The sequence below is a fragment of the Centruroides sculpturatus genome, unplaced genomic scaffold (genome assembly GCF_000671375.1).
Source record: "Centruroides sculpturatus isolate CEXI.00-Female unplaced genomic scaffold, Cexi_2.0 scaffold1446, whole genome shotgun sequence".
NCBI classification, from domain to species: Eukaryota; Metazoa; Arthropoda; class Arachnida; order Scorpiones; family Buthidae; genus Centruroides; species Centruroides sculpturatus.
In genome coordinates this window covers 171,682-198,427 of record NW_019385674.1, presented here as the reverse complement: position 1 = coordinate 198,427, position 26,746 = coordinate 171,682, and the positions used below count along the sequence as shown (strand labels likewise).

The 26,746-nt window shown below is 31.3% G+C and overlaps 1 protein-coding gene across 1 annotated transcript; it reads right to left on the bottom strand.

Moving 5' to 3' along the window:
- Window positions 1-469: 469 nt before the first annotated feature.
- On the bottom strand, window positions 470-26,133 carry LOC111641096 (ubiquitin-like modifier-activating enzyme 1; the record flags this gene model as incomplete). Its single annotated transcript, XM_023387213.1, has 13 exons — window positions 470-625; window positions 710-793; window positions 873-977; window positions 1,046-1,314; window positions 1,383-1,572; window positions 2,011-2,175; window positions 4,570-4,876; window positions 6,156-6,211; window positions 19,822-20,055; window positions 20,711-20,791; window positions 25,363-25,464; window positions 25,746-25,913; window positions 25,984-26,133. Coding segments are annotated over 13 exons (2,016 nt in total), but the record flags the coding sequence as incomplete, so codon positions are not given.
- Between the last annotated feature and the right edge of the window lie 613 nt (window positions 26,134-26,746).

Below are 26,746 nucleotides of genomic sequence, written 5' to 3'. Positions count from 1 at the left end.
TAATATAAATTGACAAGGTTATATACAGTGATTTTGGAGGATGTACAGCCATTTACAGAACTTATTTGATAGGTATTTTTTTTTTCAAATTTTAATTAGCAGAGGTTATATACCGTTCAGCGAAATATTTTAAGTATTGGAATAAGACCTTTTTGCTCAAAATAACCTCTTAAATAAGTTCCGTAAGAGGTTGTACTCCTCCCGAATCTAATCATCCTGTATATAATAATATAAAACATTGTTTTTTAAGCAGAATTTAAAATTTGCCTTTCTTAGGAAAATTTTTCAAATTAGTTTTGGTTTCTTGATATATGACAACACTAAACACGGGCAATTCCTCCCCGGGGAGGTCTTATTATAGAAAATTGGCCCCTATTTAGGTGTTACAAATTCCATGTGGCCAGCCCATTGACCATTGAACCAACTACCGGCATTCAGTGGTTTTATGAACTTGGCCACCGATGGCGCGAGTAATTTTCATACAACATATCTGAGAGTACAAACTTTTTAACTTTCACACTTACTTCAAATCGAGTCGCTCCTCCTTTTTTGCATTTTGCATAAAAAATGAATACAACATACTAACACCTTGAGACAACATTGTTATTTCTAAGTTATAATTATCCTAAAGGAAAAAAAATAAATAATAAATTTTTTTATTGTCATTTCGCTTGTAAAATGTTCATATTTTATCAAAATAAATATTTACTTCAAAATACTGCAAGAACCTCCGTAATGTCATTTCTCCCTGCACTTCAAATCGATCCCAAAGAGTGAATTCCGTGTTATGATACTGAAAATTCAAAATAAATTAAAAAAAAACACACACAATAATATACGTACGTAAATATAAAAAGATAAAATTCCCATACACTCAGTTTAGGAGCGGCAATTGGCTCAGAAAAGGCAAAAAACGGTAAAGCCAAGTTAACAAAGCCATTCTTATAGGAACTTAATTTTTTATGCTGTTGAACAAGCTGAAAAGAAAGAACAATTCAGTTTATCATCACCACCGTCGACATTGTTTTTATTTCAGAATGCTTACTTTGTATAATTCCAAACAAGCTAATCCTGAAACCAAAGCTGTTGTTGTAGCAATGGCAGGAATTATTTTTCCAGCTATTAATTTACTCCTATGACGATCTGCAGGTGGAATATCGTAATTCTCTGCTCTCAAATTAGATGCCGCTACAATAAAATCCATGTGAAAGTTAGAATCATCATCCTTTTCAAAATCAATTGGATTAATTGAAACTCTTCCCATATCTTGTTTTGTAGGTAACTGCTCTTGAATCTGATTAAGGCGATCGTTATCTGTTATCAAAAAACGTGAGATTTAGATTAACGTTTCAAAAATGTCTTAAGTAAAATAAGATATATACCCGTCACAGAATTCTCTTGATTAGCTTCATTTTCGGAGACAGCAATTCTCACACCGGATCTGGGGGAAAATTCAGGCACCTTTACAGTAGTAACGTAATTTGAAATGTATTCTCTATCTGTATTTTGCGGTATTCCAAACATAAAAGCTCTTAAATTTGCAGCTGCTACAATAAAATCTAAATGAAGATCCTGAAATAAAAACATTAAAATTAGTAAATGATAACTCTTCAACATCTAACTACCAGAGGTGCAGGATGTGTCGATCGCACAAACGTTTGGGAGAAACAGTAAATTATGTGCGCTATCCTGTGAAGATGTGCTTAAAGGGTTTTTCTAATCTCAAAAAATTTACATTAATTTATCAGTTTAGTGTTAGTGTTATGCATAATTATATGGTAGACTATTTATTTGTACGATATATTTAAAATACTTTATTTTCTATGGTAATGTGCAACAAATTTCAGGAAAATTTTGCATGTAAAATTTATATTCTGGGGAAATTTTGGGTCGCAAAAATATTCTGCATAGTTACTATTATTCAAAATGTTCATAAATAGTTAAAATAATCTATAATTTAGGATATATAGAATTAAAATTTAAGATATTGTATTTACATTAAAAACTTACATTATTAACATTAAAAACGAGAGGATGAGGACATCTTTTGGGTCCCGACCAGAAAGGAGCACCAGAATTTGTCAGCTGTAATATATTTTTTGGATTAGACTTTATCTTAATCATTTCAAATTTACTCAATATAATACTAGTTTTAATCGTACAAAATATACTATATTAATACCAACAACAATTTATTAATAAAATTAAGATTATTATTTGCAAAAGTACAAGATAGTTTTTCTATATTACATTTAACCCTTTTTCAGAGTAAGTTATAGAGCAATAATATTTCAACGAGCAGTATTAACATTAGCACAAGATGGTGGTCTAATGACACAATTAAGACACCATCTTGTACTAAAGTTAATTAATTATAATCAATTAATACAATTATGAAATTTTATTAATAATTAGCAAAATTACAGTCCAAGAGTAATGCGCTTTTCATTGAAGTGTTTTAAAAGTATAATTCATATCGAGGAAAGAAAAATTTAATTGGCAACTTCTATACAGGAAGCTCTGTTCATACTTTCCTCAATGAATGTTTCTTGCAATTAGACATTAAATATTTCCTGCACTGTACTTTCTCCATAACGAAAACACTTCAGTTAAACGTCTTGTTTATAAGATCTCACTTTTGCGACTCATTTTTTTGTAATCTACAGCAATTTCTTACTGTTATTCTCTTTGAAGTTGAAAAATTTAAAGCAATTAATAAAAATGAAAAACAAGTTAAGTAATTGCTCCAGGTTAGTCCACACTGACAACAAATTACCAGCGAATGAAAAAAGCAGAGCAAATATGTAACACGATACTGCTCCCCGACAAAATTTCAACAAGAGAAAATTGATTTCATACACTGGTATAATTAATCAAGTATATTCAGGCCTTGACTTGTTATATTCCAGTCTAGGAAAACTTTATTAGAAAATTTTTGTAGATTTCAATGAACTGTCTGTGGTACAAATTATACAAAATTCAGTGCACTGATTGACTAGCGATTGTAATCATCAGCAAAGTTATAACCTTTCATCTCCTGTACAGTTTGCTGGCCTTAAAATAAGTGTTTGGTACAATTAAATAAAACTAACTGTTTCAACTTTGTGTTCTCCTTTTAGAGATGACAAATGCCAATACATTATGCTGTGCTAGGTAAAACCAGTTAACCCATGCATGATTTTTCTAAAAACTTTTGCAAAGACATTAGTGCACGAGTTTGATATTAGAAGTATACTAAGAACAAAGAATAGTGTTTGTGTTTCAAGTCAACCAAGGGTAGGAATAGCTTGGAAAGACTGGAGTCATATTGTGTTAATCATAAAGGATGGTTTTATACATTTTACACAAAGATGTAGAACTGTGTCTAGGAGATTGAAAAACTGTCCAATAAGCTAGCATATTTGATAAACTATCACTGCTGGGNTAGCCAATCTTACCTGTTTTCACAGAATGCCGATAATTACATTATAGCCTATAATGTAATTATCTTAATCTTCGCTATCATTACTTTTTGCCCAGCGAAGTGGGTCCTTGCAGCTAGATTCTAGATTACTTAGAAAAACAGTCTTTTATATATATAAAAACTATATTACATACAAATAAAAACCCAGCAAAGCAGTCCTTGCAGCTAGTTTAAAATAAAAACATTTTAATGAGAAATGCTAAGATGATATTGCAATTTTAAAATATTGGAAATTTGTCCTGGATGACACAAAAATTTGAAAAGCATGGATACACAAGGGTTTACATTATAGTATAGTATTTTCTAGAACAACAACGAAGCCCAGGGCTCTGGAGCTTGTGTTTTTTGTCGGAATCATGTCATTTAGATCCCACTCCAGATTTTAACATTTAAGCCTAAAAATACAAATTTCTTCAGCTATTCACTAGAATATAGATGTGATTTTTACATTTACAAAATGTTTTGAATATTTGCTAATCTAAAAATTCTCTTACTTATATTTCTGAAATACAGTGGGTGATCAGTTAACGAACATAACCTGTTTCAAGACTGTTCGTTAACCAATTATCGATTTACGATAGGCTTTTATGGGAATTTGATTAATTCATTCTGGAGACCCCAAAAAATAAAAAAATATATACTTTCTTACTACGTTTATTTATATGTACTAATAAAAATACATATATGCACAGTCTTGCATTTTTTATTCATCAATCAAAATGTACGACTGTGTATATAAGTGTTTTTATTATGTTTTTTCTGTTCGTAGGGGTTAAAGAAACTGTCCAACGTCGATTGCTTTTCTCTCTTCTTTGGGATTTTTCAGAAGTAATTAATAGCATTGTAATTGTAGAGATTCCCAAGCCTATTAATCTCAACTTGGTTTGGATGCCATTCTAAGACCATTGTTCTGACATCCTCCCACTTCTTCAAAAGATCTTTAATAGCAGATGTTAACATTGATCATTTTTCATCTTCCTCTTTCTCAGAAAAAAACACATCTTGTTGAGTTTCTTGGTGGTGTTCATTTAAGCATTCTTGGAGTTCCTCTGCGTCAGATCAGTTTCAGATTCCATTATGAGCTCTTCAATGTCATCTTTATTCACTTCCAATTCCAGATCTCTAGCAGTTGTCTCAATTTCATGCATAATTTCAGGGACATCATCTCTCTCTCCCTGAATGCAGGAGGGACACATCTTTCGCCAAGCAGAATTCAACTGTTGTCGAGTGACTTCTGACCATCCCTTTTGAATGAGCCACATAGCTTCAAGAATATCAAATTTTTTTTTCCAAAACGTTTTTAATGTCACCATTGAGGAGAACTGGCATGCTTCAAAACACAGACGAAGCAGTGCTCGAATGTACAATTTCTTGAAACCTGCAATAACCTCTTGATCCATTGGTTGAATCAANCTTTTATTAATTTTAATAATTGATTTAAATACTTTAATGGCATGATAAACAATTACTGGCTCATGTTGAAAGTTCCTTCTTGCATAACTGTATCTCAATCATGTTTACATACCCCCTTTTTATCGTTTATCATGAAGTCACAGATCTTTTTTTTTTTTAATCAATCCATCAATCTAACATGAGCCAGTAATTGTTTATGATGCCATTAAAGTATTTAAATCAATTATTAAAATTAATAAAAGATAACTGCAAGATTTACACTAAATATAAATACACTTATTTTTTTGTTAATAATTTAATAAAAACACAGTAAGAAAATTAAAATGTAATAAAATCTTACAAAATTATAAATGTAAATTTGTATAAAAAGTATGAATTAATTTCAAAATATTATTTATAATAATGATGATTAAATAAAATTTATCATGCATATTTACAAAGCCAGAAAAATGTGAAATCTCTTGCACGCATCACATTAGCACCATCAAAATAAAATCCTCATTTTTAAATTTTGATTAAAAGCCAAAGGAAATTCATGTTTAAGGCTGTGTACACATTAGGCGTTTTTAAACGCACGTTTTAAAGAATCAAGAGTTCTGCATAGGCATACATGACGTGTGCTTTTGGCCAAGCGCGCTTCAAATGCGCATTGATAGATTTTTGTTAAAACTTGCGTTTTATGGGTGTCAGCCATGAGTTTTGAGATATATGTGCTGCCATGTTGTTGTACATTCGATCACATGCTTTCGTGTAGAGTGGACGTACGTTGGCCGAATTGGAGAACGATCATTTCGATACTGATCTATTTATTGATGAAATTTAAGAAAGACCAGCCACCGTCAAATGATTTTATAGATATTCTAAAAGAATTAAAAAATTTGGGTTCTTATTATCTTAGTTTTGGATACAATGTCAGAAACATTCCATGCGTCAGTCTATCTCGTAATATTAGGTGCACCCAAAATTTTCTTTGCCTCTGCCATCATCTTTTATAGCGACAATGGAGGAGGTACACACAAGCAATTACTTTCACGTCCATTTCCAAACTGAGCCAGTACTAATGCTCCACTAAATGGTCATCGAACGCCAAGCTAACGCGCGTTTAACGCAACGCAAAACGCCTAATATGTACACAGCCTAAAAGAAAAAAAAATCTAAGAATTTTATTACTTAATATAAAATATTACTTTAAAAAATGCTACAGAATAAAGCATAGGAAACATGATAGCATAGTTACTACAAATTAACACATCAACACCAAAAATCCATCAAAACATACATTTTAATAGACATATTAACATTTTCAACTGTTAAATGGTTATCATCAAGTTTAACCTAATAAATTTGAACAGTGATTGTAATTAGAACAAAATTTTTTAAACAAAAAGAACACATTGGTATGTTTGGCACATACAAAAAGAACAACGGTACAATTGATTGTAATGCTGTCCATCCCACCTGAATCCTGGAACCCATACGGTTTCTGAATTTTTATTCTATTTTTGTCACATGTAACATTGCAACTAGGGTTTCTCATTTCCCAGTATTTTGCTTGTCCCGGGATCCCGGGATAAAAGTGAACTATTTCCCGGGATCCCGGGAAATCCCGGGATAGAATTAATTATTTTTAAGGTATACAAAATATCTTGAAATCAAATGATATAATTATTTTCCATTTTTTAAAGTAATTTTAAAGTTCTGTAACCTCCAAAATCATATTAATAATGCTGTGTAAGGTCTATAGGCCTATAATAAAAATTACCTTTAAATAACGTAGAAATTTTCACAAATAGAAAAAAATTAATTAAAGTTTGCTGGAAACTGCATACAACAACAACAAAAAAAATGTTTTGAATTGAGTTAAAAATTAAAAAAATGAACTTCTAATTTAGAAGGTAATTTTCGTTTTTTAAATAAAATATAATACAAAATATTGCAAACTTTTATAAGATTTTAAAAAGCAAAGATGGTCAATACTCCGATAACTCACTCTAATTCTTATTTTAGTAATGAAAAGTCTTGCCACCGAGAATGCCCTTTCCGATTCAATTGATGTGATTGGAATAGTGTTTAATGCATTTAAGAGAAGACAGATATTATGTGTTTTTTCACCTGTAGCCTGGAAGATTTCGAGTTCGTTTTCGAGATTGTAGTACTTCTTTCGCTCTCTAGTATTCTTGATTTGTCTACCTTGGCTGCTTTAATAGCGGCATCAAGCTTAGAGCTCGATAATTCGGCAATTCATTTGGCTTTAATAATCAGGTTTATGAAGAAAAACTTCATACTTGCAGACTTTGTACTCGTTTGTATCCTTGCCCAATTTGCACAATCTGGCGTCAGGCATTTATTGAAGCTACTGGGCATGGTTAAAACTCAAGACAGCGTAAGCACAATTATTCCAGATATTACAGGTTCCGACAAGTAAAGAATTTTTATAGTCATGCCACAAATAAGCTATATATTGATTATTGACCATTTGTGACATGCTATAACGAGCAAAAATTTAAAAAAACTAATAGGTAGGTTTAAAATTAATAAATACAAATGTATTCTGGCAGTGAATGAGTTAATTATGCTTTCTATTTGCAAAACTCCTCAACCTTAACACAAAATAAGAAAAAAAGTGAATTTTTAAGAAATTTGCGGGATTTCCCGGGATAAGAAAAATTTCCCGGGATATTTCCCAGGTTAAAAAAACAACCGGGATCCTGGGATCCCGGAATCCTGTTTCAGAAACCCTAATTGCAACCAATCATACCAATGCTCTTTTTGTTTAAAAATGTTGTTCTAATTATGATCACTGTTCAAAGTTATTAGGTTAAACCTGATGATAACCATTTAACACAGTTGAAAACAGTTTGTTTATTAAAGTACATGTTTTATGTTAATTTGAACTTCATTCATTTAAGAGGTGTTTATTTATAAGGAAAATACAGTAATCAGTTAATTTTTGACTCACAGTGTTTTTAGTTTTTAATAGCTACAGCTAAATCATATATGTTAAAGTAGTTAATGATACTGAACTTTTTCATTGATAAATGATTATTAATTCAAATTTATCAAATTTGAAAATATAACAACTCAATGTTATTTTATTACATAAACTTATTTAAAATAAAATAATTACTTTTGAATTCAACATAAAACTGAATAAATAAAAGTTACTGTTAATATTTTATTAAAACGAAAGAAAATTTAGTTCAAATGAAATGTTAGAAATACATTAAATTTGTTCAGTTGGAGTTTAAAAAAGTATAATATAGGTAAAACACATGCATACAAACAGTATACTTCGTAACACATACATAAATATTTATTACATTGAATTTATTTTAATATGGATAAAGTCAACAATTATTAAAAATAGTTTTTAGTATCTTTTTTATAAAATTAAATATAATTAAATATTTTATTTCAACAAACAAATGAAAATAAAGTATTTAATAAATGTCAGTTACCTTATTTGGGAACAATGCCAACTACAACTGCTCAGACTACAACAGGATATAAAATAAAGTCTTCCTAGATATCAGTTCTACAAAGAATGTAAACATTATTTAAAGATTACAGATGGAAAACATTTTAAAATAAGTTCAAAAATACCTTTTAAATTAATACCATAAATAAAATAACTTATAAGAAAATGTGTTTCCAATATGAATAGAAATGTTTTAAATTTTTCATAGATTTTTCTATAAAGAAAATCATCAATAAAGCAGTGTATTCATATCATCAAAAATAAATGCTATTTAATACATTCTGAAATGTAATGCTTTTAATGATTAACTAAGATTAACAGTATATGACCAAAAAAAATTTGATTAAGATAAGCAATTCAGACGTCTGAAGTAGACTATTACCATAATTTCCTGTAAACAATTCAATTTATTATTGTTGTGTTTAACTTATCTAATAAAAAATAAGCTTTACGAAACCATTTTTCATAAACAGCATTGTTGAAGATTAAGGCATGATTCATTAACTAAGGCTAGCCTATGTTATTGGGTTGTTTGGAAAGTAAGTTCGTTTTCTTACGTAGAAAAAATAATATTTTTATAATAAATAAATATTTTATTGAATTATATATTGACCCTTTTGGACAAATATCTGTTGCCATTGTTTCTGGAAGTAGCATGATTCCATGTTCATAAAAGTTTGAATCTTTGAACTGATCCAAGTGATTTTTGACATTTTCATTTCAAGTAAATATTTTACAGTTTAAAAAATTTTGTATAGACCAGAATAAGTAATAATCTGAGGGTGCATGATCTGGCAAATATGGTTGGTGTGATAGCACATCTCATCTAAGCTGTAACAGTTTCTGATGAGTTACCAAACTTGTGTGAAATTTGGCATTATCATGGTAAAACACTACACCTTTTTTGTTGATCAATATACTTATATAACAAACAAACTGGATAAATATACTACTAATAAAACACACCTTTAATAATCCAGCTAATAAAAATTAATAATGTAAAAACATTTTTGATTGTTTCTTAACGATCTTCTTCAGTTACCATAACATAGAATGAAATCAAACACAAAAAAGAACGTAAATACAAAATTAAAATATAAATAACGGAAAAGTAGCTGTGTTGATAAAATAAACAAAAAATATAAATTAATCCGAAAAAATATCCCTTAACAAAAATAAAAATAAATAAAGTCATTAATTCTTGTAAAAGGATTGCCATGCAGTAGGTAAAGAGTCCGCATCTCTATGGTTGATGCAACCAGTTTTCTTGTGTGCCTTAAAGATCTCTAATTTCTCCAGATATTTCATTGTATGTNCCTGATCTGGCGAATATGGTTGGTGTGATAGCACATCTCATCTAAGCTGTAACAGTTTCTGATGAGTTACCAAACTTGTGTGAAATTTGGCATTATCATGGTAAAACACTACACCTTTTTTGTTGATCAATATACTTATATAACAAACAAACTGGATAAATATACTACTAATAAAACACACCTTTAATAATCCAGCTAATAAAAATTAATAATGTAAAAACATTTTTGATTGTTTCTTAACGATCTTCTTCAGTTACCATAACATAGAATGAAATCAAACACAAAAAAGAACGTAAATACAAAATTAAAATATAAATAACGGAAAAGTAGCTGTGTTGATAAAATAAACAAAAAATATAAATTAATCCGAAAAAATATCCCTTAACAAAAATAAAAATAAATAAAGTCATTAATTCTTGTAAAAGGATTGCCATGCAGTAGGTAAAGAGTCCGCATCTCTATGGTTGATGCAACCAGTTTTCTTGTGTGCCTTAAAGATCTCTAATTTCTCCAGATATTTCATTGTATATAAATTTGTCATAGGTTTAATTATTTCCGCCCGATCCCAATGGACTTGAATGTCGTGTTGTGTTGCGTAAGCCGGTAGCACAATGTTGTCAAGTTTCTTATTAATCGTATATTTATGCTCTTTGATACATTGCTGCAAGTTGCGCATTGTTGCACCTACGTAGACAAGATCCGAATTAAAACGCTGATTTTGAGTAGTAGTGGTTTGACACACAGTAATCACAAAAATTAATTTTTAAAATAAAAATTACACATAAATTGTCCTGTTTATAAATACTTGAATTAATTACATAAGAAATGTGATTGGTTGGTTTTTGATATAAATTAAATTTTAAGATATGTTAGAATTTATTTTAACACGGTTTTATTGTGCTGCTGCGGTAAAGAATTTTTCCTTCGATATTCCCGATAATTTTTCTATTGTTTTGTGATATTTTAAAGTTAATGCAGAAATGTGGAAAGGAGATGAAAAGTTTGTTTTTGTAATTGCTTTAGATAAACTGAAGGAAAAACTGGAAACACTTAAATGAACTGTATTAAATAAACAAACTGTATTCATGTAATGTAAAAATAAAAAAAATTCCAAAAAATAATTTCAAATTGTAGACAAATTTTTATACTCTGAAATAATTCCATTAGACAAATTTTTATTTTAAAAATTATTTGTAATTTACTCAAAAATTAATTTTTGTGATTAGTGTGTGTCAAACCACTACTACTATCGTGTAATGGTATAGAATAGATCCCTGATGCCGATTTCCAGTCATAATGCTTCTTAACGTTTCTTAATAGCTTGAAAACTGTAGGATTGCGTCGATATACTACACTGAAATCATTAGCCTTGGCTGTTTCTTTATGTATTTGTCTCAAAAACGGGACGTAATTTAAAACCATGTTTTGTCTATGATCTACTGTGGGATGCCGTTGTTTAGTTGTTTGGAAGGTTGTAATAAGATTCTTTATGATTTCCTTTTGGTATCCCTGTTGTTCTGCAATCTTTAGAATGTAGTTTAGCTCTGCCATCGTGTCTTTTATACTAGTACAATGTATATAAGCCCTTTTTATACACATTGTACTAGTATAAAAGACACGATGGCGGAGCTAAACTACATTCTAAAGATTGTGGAACAACAGGGATACCAAAAGGAAATCATAAAGAATCTTATTANCGGGTCCCTATTACCTTTAACCCATACTTAAGATCCTGATGCGCTAAAGTTGCCAGGAAATGCCGAGTGTGTCTCACTTACAGGAGGTGCTCAACTATTTTTGATATACTATGTAATGGGAAGGACCTGCCCAACCTGAACAGAATTCCTGGCATATATAGTGTCCCCATAAAACCATAAGGGACAACAGATATGGTAGAGACCTGGGGCCATATTCTGGTCATTGTCTCTCGTCTTTCGTCTCTCACAAGCTGATTGCTGATTGGCTAATCATTTGTTTACGTCTTGAGAGATCATTATGTCTCTCCAAACAGGATTCGAACTTTTTCTCTTGGCAATTCTCTCATTGTCAGAGACAAGCAGATAGTTGTCTTTCGATCGGTCTTTTGTCTTTCATTTCAATTTCGTTATATCATTATATTACAACTGAATGCTATGTGCACTGTACAATCATATTATCCTACATTGATTACTGAACTATCAAATATGATATTAATCTTACTTAGATAGCTAAGAAGAAATTAGATACAGTGGTACCTCAGGATACGAACGCCCCAGCATACGAAATTTTCAGGGTACGACATGAAATTCCAGCATATTTTTGCTCCACGATACGAACAAAAACGCACCATACGACGTTACATTAGTTCGCAGTGCCATTTTTTATTCACTTCTGTTCATCACTCTCAGTCCGCGTGTTTGCTTCGTCGTGGAAGGATCTCGCTCGATAAAGGAAATCTTGAGGTATTATCAGAAAGTGACTGATTTTATTGAAAAGAAACATCCCGAAAAGTTTCACACTGACTGTATTGCTGCTCAGAGTACAGATCCAGACATCATAGCAGACTTTAACCGGGCCAAGTTCATTCTTGCTTCACCCTCCATCGAACACCTCAGATGGTTGTAGGCTGTGCACATTTTTAAATTCAATTTTACATCATCATGCATAAATTATAAAGAGAAAATTGTTTTGTCAATGGCCTGGCAAGAGTTGATTGATGGTTAGTGAGCGCTAAGATTGGCTTTACTTTACTTCTAGACTTATTACACCACCACAGGACATCAAATTAGATTTAGAAAAACACTATCACTAACCATTGAGAAGACTAGACAAGAAGCATATCATAGTAAGAGTTGATTGACACATGGTTTAGCTGTTCATTGAGTCAAGGGAACTGTCGGAGTGTCTTCTAATAAATTTTAATAAAATTTAGTTAATAACTATGTTAAAAGTACACAAACTCTATTTTAAATTTGTAGCATTCACTAAAAGTATTGATCAGCGTTATTAGCAATCAAATGTTGCACTACTTTATAGTAGTTTAACACAATTATGCAAATTTATAGAAATGAAAGGGTCGCGGAGGAAGACGGCAATATTACATTTAGAATAAATTCTGGAATTTTCAAAAATAGAAGAATTAATAAAGTTTAGTTAATAATTATGTTAAAAGTATACAAAATTTTATTAATTTTTCAACCATTTATGAAAATCCCAGAATTTATTCTAAATGTAATATCGCCGTCTTCCTCCGCGACCCTTTCACTTCTTAAAATTTGCATAATTGTGTTAAACTAGTATAAAGTAATGCAGCATTTGATTGCTAATAACTCTGATCAACACTTTTAGTGAATGCTACAAATTTAAAATAGAGTTTGTGTACTTTTAACGTAGTTATTAACTAAATTTTATTAAAATTTATTAGAAGACACTCCGACAGTTCCCTTGACTCAATGAACAGCTAAACCATGTGTCAATCAACTCTTACTATGATATGCTTCTTGTCTAGTCTTCTCAATGGTTAGTGATAGTGTTTTTCTAAATCTAATTTGATGTCCTGTGGTGGTGTAATAAGTCTAGAAGTAAAGTAAAGCCAATCTTAGCGCTCACTAACCATCAATCAACTCTTGCCAGGCCATTGACAAAACAATTTTCTCTTTATAATTTATGCATGATGATGTAAAATTGAATTTAAAAATGTGCACAGCCTACAACCATCTGAGGTGTTCGATGGAGGGTGAAGCAAGAATGAACTTGGCCCGGTTAAAGTCTGCTATGATGTCTGGATCTGTACTCTGAGCAGCAATACAGTCAGTGTGAAACTTTTCGGGATGTTTCTTTTCAATAAAATCAGTCACTTTCTGATAATACCTCAAGATTTCCTTTATCGAGCGAGATCCTTCCACGACGAAGCAAACACGCGGACTGAGAGTGATGAACAGAAGTGAATAAAAAATGGCACTGCGAACTAATGTAACGTCGTATGGTGCGTTTTTGTTCGTATCGTGGAGCAAAAATATGCTGGAATTTCATGTCGTACCCTGAAAATTTCGTATGCTGGGGCGTTCGTATCCTGAGGTACCACTGTATCTAATTTCTTCTTAGCTATCTAAGTAAGATTAATATCATATTTGATAGTTCAGTAATCAATGTAGGATAATATGATTGTACAGTGCACATAGCATTCAGTTGTAATATAATGATATAACGAAATTGAAATGAAAGACAAAAGACCGATCGAAAGACAACTATCTGCTTGTCTCTGACAATGAGAGAATTGCCAAGAGAAAAAGTTCGAATCCTGTTTGGAGAGACATAATGATCTCTCAAGACGTAAACAAATGATTAGCCAATCAGCAATCAGCTTGTGAGAGACGAAAGACGAGAGACAATGACCAGAATATGGCCCCAGGTCTCTACCATATCTGTTGTCCCTTATGGTTTTATGGGGACACTATATATGCCAGGAATTCTGTTCAGGTTGGGCAGGTCCTTCCCATTACATAGTATATCAAAAATAGTTGAGCACCTCCTGTAAGTGAGACACACTCGGCATTTCCTGGCAACTTTAGCGCATCAGGATCTTAAGTATGGGTTAAAGGTAATAGGGACCCGTTCTATCCTATTCGCTGATAACATTCTATCAGTCCATGTGTAACGTTGCTATAACCGTGTGCAATGGCTACACACTATAAATGCTAATTTGGCATCAAGAGCCTGGGGATTGAAAGAATGTGTAAAGGCTCTTCTGATTAAGGCCTTGTATGCCACAATCTTGTAAGAAAATGAATCACATGACCCCCCAGTATATACAATGACATGGAACCCAGTTTAAGATATACTGAGGTGTAGATACCAGACTCTTCCACTCTAATATTTATGTTCAAGAAGTGCACCTCAAAGGGGCTAGATTGTTCTACTTCCAGGATCAACCGATAGGGATTATTGTTGATAGTATTGACAAACACCATCAAATCTGGAACTATCTTCCAAAAAATAATGTCATCAATATACCTCCTATATAACAGGATGTTGGGGAGGAACTGAAAAAGGACCTTGTTCTCCAACTGTTGTACTACCATTTCACAAGAATCCCCTGATACAGGGCTGCCCATGGAGACCCCTTTTCCCTGTGTGCAGATGACGCCATTGAACTGGAAAACCAAATTATAACAAATTAAATGTGCCATCTCCATCATGCGGTGGTATAATGAGTCACCTTCGACAATATGAAATAGTATGTTCCTGAGCACACAAAAGGAAGGAGGGAGCTTGATAGAAGGGTAGAGAAACTTAAAGTCCAATACCATGACGTACTAGGGGAGGTGACCTCTTTCAATTGTATTATGAGCTCCACTGAACTAGCGATAATGTAAGGGTAGCCCTTCAGGTGGGGAGTGAGAAGGGCATGCACAGCATTCTCCAGTCTACGGGTAGGTGCTCTTGTTTTGTCTACCACCAGACGGAGTTGTCACCCTTGCTTATGGGTCTTCGCAAAGGCAAACAATCTAGGAACATCAGGGGAGTCAATGACAAAGTTACAAAAACGAGGCAGCCAGCAGACAAAACACTTAACTCTGGATTGCAGAGTTCACCCTATCACATTGGATTAGTTGAATGTATTCCTGTAGGCCTCGTTCATGTGTGTCACGCTTCACGAGAACCATAGCTTTGGTTTTGTTGGTCCTGACAAGAGTAACTTTGTTCAGTTGCATCCAACAAACAGTACGACATAGCTTGTCCCTCAGTTCCAAAACTTCGGAAGACCTTAGTTTTCTTAATTTTGAACTTGGCCATCCGACAATAGTAGAGGTGATGCAAATGCTGGTCCATACTTCAGGACTTCCACTACAAAGTCCGGTAGCCTTAAGTCATTTCAGACCATAAATGGGAAGGAAGGGTGTTTGAGACTCCTGGGAACCTAAAAATGTAGAATCTACAGGAATTTTTTTTTTGTGACAGTGTCTCTTCAGATTGATTCTTAGGCTATCTTGGATGTTAACCGCTTGGCATTCTCATGTTATAGGACCTCTGAGCCATGATGGAACAAAGAGTTTTTGAATTCTACCAGGTATGCCAATTTAGAATATACTTGTTTCCCAGAGGAACAAATGGCCCTGTTCAAGCAGATCATCCTCACCCTATTAAAGAGAGGTTCACTCTCAGTAAGAAAGTTGATACGGAAGAACAACATGGGTAAGGCACTGTCCTTTTACAATCCATCAGGAATTAGAGTTGAGTTCTGGCCTTAGTTAGGACTAAAACTGTTCTATAGTGTATTTTAGCTGGCATCACTAAAGAGTAAACAACCACTCACCACACCAGGATATAGTTAATTACATACAACAAACAGATTACGGTGTGCAGATAAAGAAAACAAACAAAAACAAATGTCTTCAAACTCCTTCTGAGTTCTTCATCAGGTTTTATAATGCCTTCCTGATGGTTCTTCATAACAGCTTTTGGAATAAAATTCAAACAAGTGTTTGAATATAAGTTCGAAAAAATTATCAAAGCCACGTCGCGCCTGCACAAAGAGTTGCCCTACCAGGACTCAATGAATGGCTAAACCATGTTGAGCTGCAGATAAATAAAACAAACATTAATGTTTGTTTTCTTATCTGCATACCGTAATCAGTTCGGAGTTCATGATTAACCCAGTATGGTTGAGTGGTTGTTTAAACATGACTTCATTTGCTTCAATATTTTAATACTCTACAGTGTATAAATTTGTGTATAATACAGATAAAAATTTCTAATCTAAATTGATAGCATCATCATAAAATTACACAAAGTATTTTTACAATTGTACCAAAAAACATTTTTTCTTGAATCTGAAGTTAGAAACTCTAGTTTACATAAGTTAGGAAATAACTGTATATAATTTTTTCATTAATTAATTTATCATCAAAATAGAACAAATTAAAAAGCAAATAATTATAGTGATCATTTTCTAAATAACATACTTTAATAATGCATTAAAATATATTGGTTATTAGTAATTACGTTAATAGTCTAGCATACTTTAAATTAGAATCCAAATTACTAAATAATTTAACATTCAGATATACATATCTGTAATGTTAAACTGTTTACATCTGTCAATAACTGTATTTATATTTGGCAAACTAATTTTTTAAGAATGAACTGAAAAAATATTATAATATATCCATTACATTTTGATAAATTATTAGTTTATCAAAATGTACCGCTTTGATGACTAGTGTTATAAAATTTTCTAATTTCTTCATTATTATTCAAATATATGCTATTCTTCATGTTCTTATTAATTATAAGAATTTTACAAGCATGATTTACCTATATTTTGTTTTACGTTTGATTCTTGTGTTCAATTTCTGATGATGGACATTAACTTGAAAACATTTTAATCACATTCCTAAATAATTTTCTTTACACAAAACAAATTATAGCCATTTAAATTCATGTCACCACTTTGCATTATATTATTTCCTTCCTCAATCTGCTTCACTTATAATAATAATTCTTTGCTTTAATATTTGGCTTACTTTTGTCTTAATTAACAAGTATTAATTGAGCTGTTAACTGTAATTAATTATTTTATATATAAAAATAATTCTTTGCTTTAATATTTGGCTTACTTTTGTCTTAATTAACAAGTATTAATTGAGCTGTTAACTGTAAAGAATTATTTTATATATAAAAACAAGACTGATTCAAAGTAATAAAAACTGAATTAATATACAAAATAATAATCAAAATTAAATCAAATACAATGAATACTTAAAGTCTGCATTAAGAATCTATACATTGCAAAATCATCATTCAATTTTCCACGAGAGCATAAAATAATAACAAACTAAAGTTCAATCTTAAACCAATAAAAAGAACTTTATTCTTTTATAAACACACAAGTTTTAAAATAATGTAAATAAGCAACTCTCTAAAATAATTGTTATATTTAAATATTGATATGACCTATAGTAACAAAATGTACATTATGTTGAAAATAAGTAAATGATTTTAATTCCATCTGTTTTAAAATGTAACAAACTACTAGTAAATCTTGTATTGTCAGCCAAAAATCAATTTTCATTATTTATAATTAAGATACTTTTCAACGAGAAACATGCTCTCTGACTTACTTTTGCAATGTTAATCATGCTTTAAAAGNGTATTAATTGAGCTGTTAACTGTAATTAATTATTTTATATATAAAAAAAATTGAAAACTTTTTAGTCTTTTAAAATATAAAAGAAAGAAAACAAAATAAAATCACATTTAATATAAAAAAAATCAATGTCTTATTTCTAGTAAAAGGATACAGGTTATAACCATATTACCAGGTTAACCTTATTACTAGAAAATTTATGATATCTAACTCTAATTTCCAGGATATATAACATATTTAACAACAGGAAATTGTAAAAGATGATAATGTCAAGGACAAAAACACTATGGTAGTTTCAGAATCATTTTATGAAAATTAATGCATTAAAAAAAATTTATTACCATTACCAAAATTAATAATAACGAACAACGATATCTATAAATTGTATAGCCTAAGTGAATAGTGAAATAATTCAAAATAAATCTGAAGTTATTATTAATCCAGCAATGTATTAAGGAATAAAACTAAATAAATCAATTAAAAATTGCCAGAAATCATATTTAAAAGAAAAGGGATAAATGGAATACAGAAAACTTCACACTACTCGGACAAATTTTTTCAAAAAATTGTTCAGTAACGTAAAATTTCTTGAAAATAAAAAAATTATAATTAACAAATGTTTTCTATATTCAGAAATCTCAGGTACCATGCATTGTATTACTGGAGTTAGTAAGTTATTAAAGACTGCACATTGCTGTATACTGCATTGTCATGAACTTTTTTGAGTTCATTTCCTTGTAATAATAAATTTAGTAGTGTAACTTACTAAAGCTCAGTAAAACTTCAGTATAGAGCTGATCGTAATAAAGTACTGTACTGTATATCCATCTTCTAATTTTCTAAGTTGCTGGAAGAAACACCCTGCTAATTTGGACAACCTCCATCCCTATTAGTCTGAGTTAACATAATTTTACTCTACTATGTTTATGCAATTATTTCACATCAATAATGTGATTAAAAATAATCAATGTCATATAGTGTGAAAAGATTAAAACTTTTTCAACTAATGTGAAAACAAAAATATGGAGGTAAAACAATGCTAAAAATTGATACTACTTCAGTATGATTGTAAATTAATATAGTCTTAAACTCATTATAAAATTCTTTAATGGCTTTAATAACGGCTCCAGGCATTAATTTCCCATGTTATGTCTTGAAATGTCATTCAAAGTTGGAAGTTATCCTAATAATAATAATCAATTTCACACCTTCATTACTTTTTCCAGCAATACTTTATTAGAAACAAACATTTTCAGCCTAGTTTATGGGTCTGTTTCAGGTTCTATACACTCAAACTGAATGGTTTACTGAGTGTTCCAAAATTGGAATGTTTCAATCTTTAAACTGACTTTTTTCTAAAAATGGTGTTTTTTTTTAAAAATTGAATAATCTAATGCATCAAATTAAATAAAAATGTGAGGGACGAACAGACCCACAATAAAGTGTTATTTTAAATTTTAATTATTGGAAACTTTAATCGGTTAAATTCGAGCGTTTTATCGAGTTAGGTTAAATGTCATAAAAATTATTTCCCACGGAGTTTGTTCCTTGTTGAGTCGGATCAAGTTGGTCAGGGATGTGTCACAAGGAACTTTTGATGGAAAATCCATATTGGACCCAGTGACACCATAGAAAACGTATAGGCAAAGATTCAAGACAAAGAAGGTATACCGCCCGATCAACAGAGATTAATTTTTGCCGGAAAGCAATTAGAAGATGGTCGCACCTTATCCGATTATAATATTAAAAAAGAATCTACACTTCACTTGGTTCTTCGTTTGAGAGGAGGAATGCAGATTTTCGTGAAGACATTAACTGGAAAAACCATTACTTTGGAGGTAGAACCAAGCGATACTATCGAAAACGTAAAAGCCAAAATCCAGGATAAGGAAGGAATCCCGTATGACCAGCAGCGCTTGATTTTTGCCGGTAAACAGTTAGCGGACGGTCACAGTGGTGTCAGAGCGGGATAGAATTTAGAAATGACCCTAGATAACTCAAAAAAAAAAAAAAAAATGGAGACAAGAGATGAAGGTCGGGCGCGAGGAGAGACAGCAGGAGGTGCACGAGCAGAGCCCGCAGGAGGAGCCGCGTTAGGCGGATTAGGAGGCATGATTCCATTGATACCTTCCTTTGCAAGGGACACAGAGGGCCTTAAGGTCACCGATTTTTTTGAGTCTTTAGACGAAATCGCAAAATTAACTAGTNTCATTGCAAAATTTTTTAAATGTTCACACCCTATTGCACCCGATCCAACCTATAATTTAAGATTAAACTTTTAGATCAAAGCAAAAATGTAATAAATTTTTCGTAAAACACACTAAAATTTCACACACACACTTAATAAGTTAATAAACTTTTAATAGTTTTATTTAGTTTAGTTTATTTACTTTTAATAGATACATAAAATTATAAGTTTCAAAAACAAATTATATAAAATCATTAGGTATTTCTCAAAGCTGAACATTTCATTATAGTAATTTATTCCGTTTATTATTATTACAAGTGTCCTTCAAAGTTTATTCCAGAAGTTAAATTATATTATTCCACAATTAAAAAAAAAAAAAGACATGTCAACTATGTAATTCCAGAATTTTAGCTAAGTTTTTTGGATATACATCAGTATTCTTAAGTACTCTAATTTTAATGGCACATTTTTGGTTTTTCTATTGATTGAAACTCATTCTAAAAAGGCAAAAATGACTTATCTAAATTTGTTTAGTGAAGTGATTCCATTAACAGATTTACTTTTTTTTAAATCTTATTCTACATGTTATATCAAATATTTAAAATTACAGTGAAAAAATTGTTTAAATGTTACAATAACTTTCATAAATTCAAATTTAATTTCATAGTTACCTTACACTTGTAAGGATGAAATTTTTCTGATTATAAATTTAATGAATACTCACCACAAAATATTTTAAGGATGAAAGTTTTTCTTGAAATTCTCTTCCAAATACTGCTATTTGTGAATCATATCTACTTCCAAGCTGTAAATAAGTGAAAGGAATTGTTTAACTTTATAAAATGAAGTTTTTGAAAAATTGATTTAAAGTAAACTCAAAAAAATTGATAGTTTTATACATTTCAATTTATCAAAATTGAAATGTTTTTATAAGAAAAAAATATTTGTGAAAATTCTTTTAACATCAATTTTGAAACGATATTTTGTTTTTTATAGTAAGAAGTATATTTTGATAGTTATTGACAATTAACGAATAATCATTGCAATTTAGTGAATATTGGAACAGACAACTGGATTATTTTATATTAGTGAGAAGAGAAAGATCTTAAACCTTCTTTGTTTAATAATTTTTTCAAAACAGTTTTATACCTTTTTTTAGAAAATTGCCAGGACAAATTTACTTTTACAAAAAATATTTTTCTCGGTAGACCAAGAAATATATTTTTTTTTTTGTAAAAGTTATATACCTCAAGTATTATTATTTTAATAACAATTTGCCATTAATTATCCTCATAATTCAAATGGATCAATAAAATAAATATATGACTGTTTTTAAAACTGAAAAAAAAAAAAATAAAATAAAAATAAAACAAGGTCTTAAAATCTTAAATTTCAGGACTGAATTCATTAAATTACAAAGTTCATTAATCTAGTACCCAATAATATAGAACTGTAGGATGATAATCTGGTATGCTAGTATTCTGCAAACCAGAACGTTTTAACATGGGTTCTGTAATATGCATGACTGATGTATTTTTATTTTCCACAGGTTAATGTGAGAACAGCATACCTAAACAGCTCTCTCATACTCTGAGCATGTTAAAATAACATGCCAAATAACAAAAAGCTACACAAGATTCAAATCTGAAAAATTACTGTATCCACATTTATGTACAAATTGTATTCATTAACGTTTTTGAAAGTTTTCCAATCAATCAATCTTAATACAGAATAGTTATGCACTAATCATCTATTATGTATATCAAATCAAGTATATATTAGACTGCTGGTATAGTACAAAATACAGTAAAACCTGTCTATGGCGACCCATGGTTCCTTCAAAAAGTGGTCTTTTAGACAGGTGGTGCTGTAATATCGTATTTCCGCACGTATTTTGCACGCAGATATGGCTAAAAGCCATATATACTAAGCAAAACTTGAGGTGAGCAAAAATAAGCAAATTTTTTCAACAATAGAACTATATTGGTACTGTATTTTATTCTTATCCGATAACTCGATTAACAGAAGTCGTCATGATTTTATAAGACAGATTTAATACCAGTATTTTAAAGATTAATACAGTATTCGCATCTTCTCAATTATAATGCACATTTTCTTTTATCCCGAGATAATTAATTCAAGTTGGTTCTCTTCACTTGCTCCTCAGTTACGTGTATTACGTCATCAATATAAAAGCGTGTGGTATTGCACCACCACTTCGGTTTTGGTTAGNCATGCTTGTGTCCAAGGGCGAGACGAAGATGTACAAACCTATGCCGTGCGATTACAAACCCTGGTAAGGGATATGATGGTAGAACAAACTAGCGGGGATGCGCAGGAAAGGGAAGTTATCAAAAGATGTCAACAAAAAGAGAGGGACAAAAGATTGCTGGTGCAATTCCTCAGCGGCTTAAATGAGCGTATAAAAAGACAAGTGATGTCGCGAGATCCGGAGACATTTGATAAGGCGGTGCAGGCAGCCATCAGTGAGGAAACTATTGAACAATTAACGGCGAAATCACGAGCGATAGTCAGGAACATAAACAATCCTATCGATCCGAAAAAGGATCCTAGTGGAACCCCTCATAAGCAATTAGAGGAAACTTTAGCAGAAATTCAAGATCAATTCAGACGATCAGGAACTCAGGAAAGAAGTCAGGGAAACCCTCCACGCAAAAATCCCATATCTTGGAGCCCCAGAGCTTATGGCGACCGATCACAATATCAGCCCCAAGGACGACTAGACAACGGCTCGCAAGGGCCCCGATATCCTTACTGGAATCAAGCTAGAATCGAAGGTAGGGATGCTGCATATGCTCCCCGAGATGGGACCAGGAATGTATCAAGGGGACCGAGAATCGAAAGAGCTCGAACGAATTCCCAGCCCCCAGGAGGCAGACATACGGCAGAATTAGCAAAGTAAATTGGTGGGAACGCAGAATGCCATATCATAAATCGGCTCGACCCTTTAGGTCTTCCCCAGTGGGTTATCATGGATTATATCGAGAGTTGCGATCCCCGACACTGAGAAACTCATATAGCTCCCGAAGGGGAATGCCTTTGATGTCTAGAGGTAAAGAAGGAATCCGAGCACTAGGCTGTGATTCTGAACCAAGTTTATTGTGTAAAATCGACGGATATACGGCTCGACTGGCTATAGATACAGGGTCTAAAGTCACGCTTCTATCCCAATCATTGGTTCACAAGGTGGCTGGCGTAGAACTTACTTGGAAAAGAGGAGAGATTTTGTTCCAAAGTGTTACAGGCCATGGAATAACCACCTATGGGACCATAAAGGTTCACTTTGATATGGGCCCTTTGCAATTTTCTCACTCGTGTTATGTCGTAGATGATCAGATTACACATCCATTTGATGGACTTTTAGGAAGAGATATTATAAAAACCCAACAGTTGACNGTATTTTTAAATATTTAATATTTTCTTAAGTACAATAAAAATTATTAATTAATAAGAATATGATTCTATTATTTCTTCTCATAATACAATTTCATTACATCAATGATAATTGTGAAATCAAAAAAGGAAGGTTGCCTGTAAAACTGATTTTGTGTTAATGCATTTATTGTTTGTGTGCGAAAATTACTTGAATACTGTTTTTCTAAAAATATCGCAGAACTAAGGGAGGTTGATACAGAAACTATTTATTACACATGTACTATATAATGAGCTTCAAAAATATAAAATAAATTTTATCAAACGATGAAATCAGCCAATTAATTGTATCATGTACAATATTTTATACCCTTAAGTAGGTCTACAGTAAAGTAAATTTCATTTTCCCACAGTTAAACTTCACAGCTAATTGCCATTGGGATAAACCATTTTCACTTTCTCTGATAACTTTAACCTCATCTTTTAAGGACAGCACTTTACATTTCTTTAGTTTTTCAGACAATTTTGAACAAATTGAAATGAATTTCCTTTGTTGCTAGACTAATTCATTAACACCTGTACCTAATTTTAAGGGTGGGAGAAGTGCTCGAGGTGGGTTCGAACAAGAGTTTAGATGCGGAAGTGGTCGCTTATTACAGTTGTTGTATGTTGTTTCGGACCAAAAATAGATGCCTGCGGTTACGTTACACAGGTGATCGTTTAATAGTAACTTATACGAAGACTATGTATAAACCATTCCGTGCCAGAAATTTTTGCCCATTTTGACAAGTGCCCGTCAAATGCAGGTGGTTGCCTAAGCAGTTTTTACTGTATATAACTTTTCTTGGATATACTACAAAATTATTAAAATAATGCCAATCCAATAATCTAGGAATTTTGCTAATCTAGAATAATTCTGGTCCCCAGATTATTGAACTTCCACTGTAGATGCCTTCAAACACTTTTTGGATGAGATCCTTTACAAATGATACCAAGAACTAGTGCCCTACTCTGCCATCAAATTCCAATCATATTACAATAATATAGTGAAGTTATTCTGTTATATGACTTCAAGGAACCTTAATACTTGAATCATTAGCATTAACCTCTTACCAACACTTAAACCAACTTGTTCTCAAATACTTGGTATAGCTAGGTACCAAAAAGGGGTTCTTTGAGATGCCCAAACCTCAAGTATAACACATTTCCAAGCCAAGATGTGATCTATCTGTACTAGTTAGTAACTACTCATAGTCCACACAAGACAAATTGATGGCATGTTACCTTACTCTTCTTGTTTTCAATAAATTACATTCATTGCTTAGTCAAAAACTGTTCTTGGAAACACATTCAATTCTTAATTTCTGGCCCAGATTAATTTCAACAAAGACTAATTTAATCTTGTGTTTTTGTATCTTTCCTCATCACAAGACACTTTTGGAAAACAGTGAAGAGAAACAAGTAATTTTCTGTGGTGACTATTATACTTGAAATACTTGTACTTATTTTTCTGAAAATGAACTCCTAATTCCTGCTTTTTGTATCCAAAAATGACTTCAGTTTCTTCATTAGACAAGTATCAGCCTCTAATAAACATAGGAATTTGGAATGAGGAGATTTTCTAATATAGAAAATCACCTCACTCATATCCCTGTTTAGGCTGATTTCTATTTTATTCAGGTTCCATTTTAGATAGGTTTTACAATATTTTATGAAATATTTTCAAAGTAGCAAATCAGTTAAGTTCATTGCAAAAAAGATTTTTCAATAATTCCCAAAACTAATTTTTTCACTTAAAATATACATTAATATGTAATATGCAAATATAAATAAATGCATCTCTCAAATTTTGTAAGTTAATATTTGCCATATAACTTTTGAAAAATTATAATTATCCATTTAATAAAAAATGATTCAATATGTTTATATGAATAACTTAAGGATTATATTGACACTATTAAGATTTACTTTGAAAAAACTTACAGGAGTAGCAGATTCTTCATTCACTTTTTGTTCAGGAGGAAGACATTCTAATGCATCAAAATAAAACCACTGTTTAATTGGTCCAAATTTTCCACTGCAAGCCTGTAATTCAAAAATAGTATTCATAAAATTGTAATATTTTATAAATATTCTTACAAGGTAAATATAAATTTATATATTTAACATTTAATTTTAGAATTCATATGCATTTCAATAAAACACTGAATTTTATTTATTTATTTTTTTACATTAGAGTCATACATTATTGGCTGACGTAGAACTTAAAGGCAAAAAACACAGAAAACTCCCAACTTATATTCAGGCAAACACAGTATTATCTCAGTGTTCGAAGAACTTCTGTAAATTAAAAAAAGAAAACGTACTTTCATTATTTCTTGTGCTGCAATTCCACCAATTATTGCCTGCATGGGGCATAAGTTTCCAGCAGCTACATATGAAAAGGTTCGCACTAAATCTTCATCAATCTCTTCCACTTGCTGAGCCTGTTTGTTTACTTTGTGACTCAAAGACACCATTTCATCTGCATCTTCCTAAAAAGCAAAGTAAATTATATTAATTCATAACAAATATTCAAAAATCAGTGAGCATTCACAAACTAACCTGATTCCATGGTCTAGGTAATCTATTGAACTGATTTTGAAATAAATCTAAAGCTTGAAAAATAATATGCAATTGAGGTGGTCGTTCCATTTTTGCAAAGTCGGACATTATATATTCAGGTGATTTTAAAGATTCTTCAAGAGGTTTCTGTAATTTTAATTAAAAGTTTATTAAGATTATGAATCATCATCATCAATTATTGAACAGAGTTTAGTTTAAATTTAATTCAGCCTTTACTAAATTTCAGTATGTACTTTGACAATTACAGAATTTTTAAATTGTAACATTAAACTTGCTTTTGTAAAATGTTTAAGAAAAGCAAATGATAATGATTTTTAATTTTAAAAAAGGATTTTATTAATGTATAGACTAAAAAGATAAACAGTTTATACCACTTACTTAATGTAGGAAATTTAAAAAAAAAAGCTTTTGATCAATTCTAAACCCTTTTATTTAGACTTTCAAGGTAAGTTGTTCTGGTTCATTAGAAACTTTCTATTTAGCTTTCTCCATCATATAAAAAAATTACTTTATGTATGATCAAGTTAATGGTTTTTTCCTTTCAAATTTAAAAGTTTAATCGCACACAACGATTTGATCAGTTGTTTTTAANCCCTTTGACCTTATCACCCGTCCGACCAGAACTAAATACGATGTAGAAGATAACTTCGCATCGGAACTCCACCTTCGAATGGCCAGTGCCCATCAATTAGCACAAGAATATGCCGAAGCAGCAGCCAGAGAACGTCAAAAAATACATCGC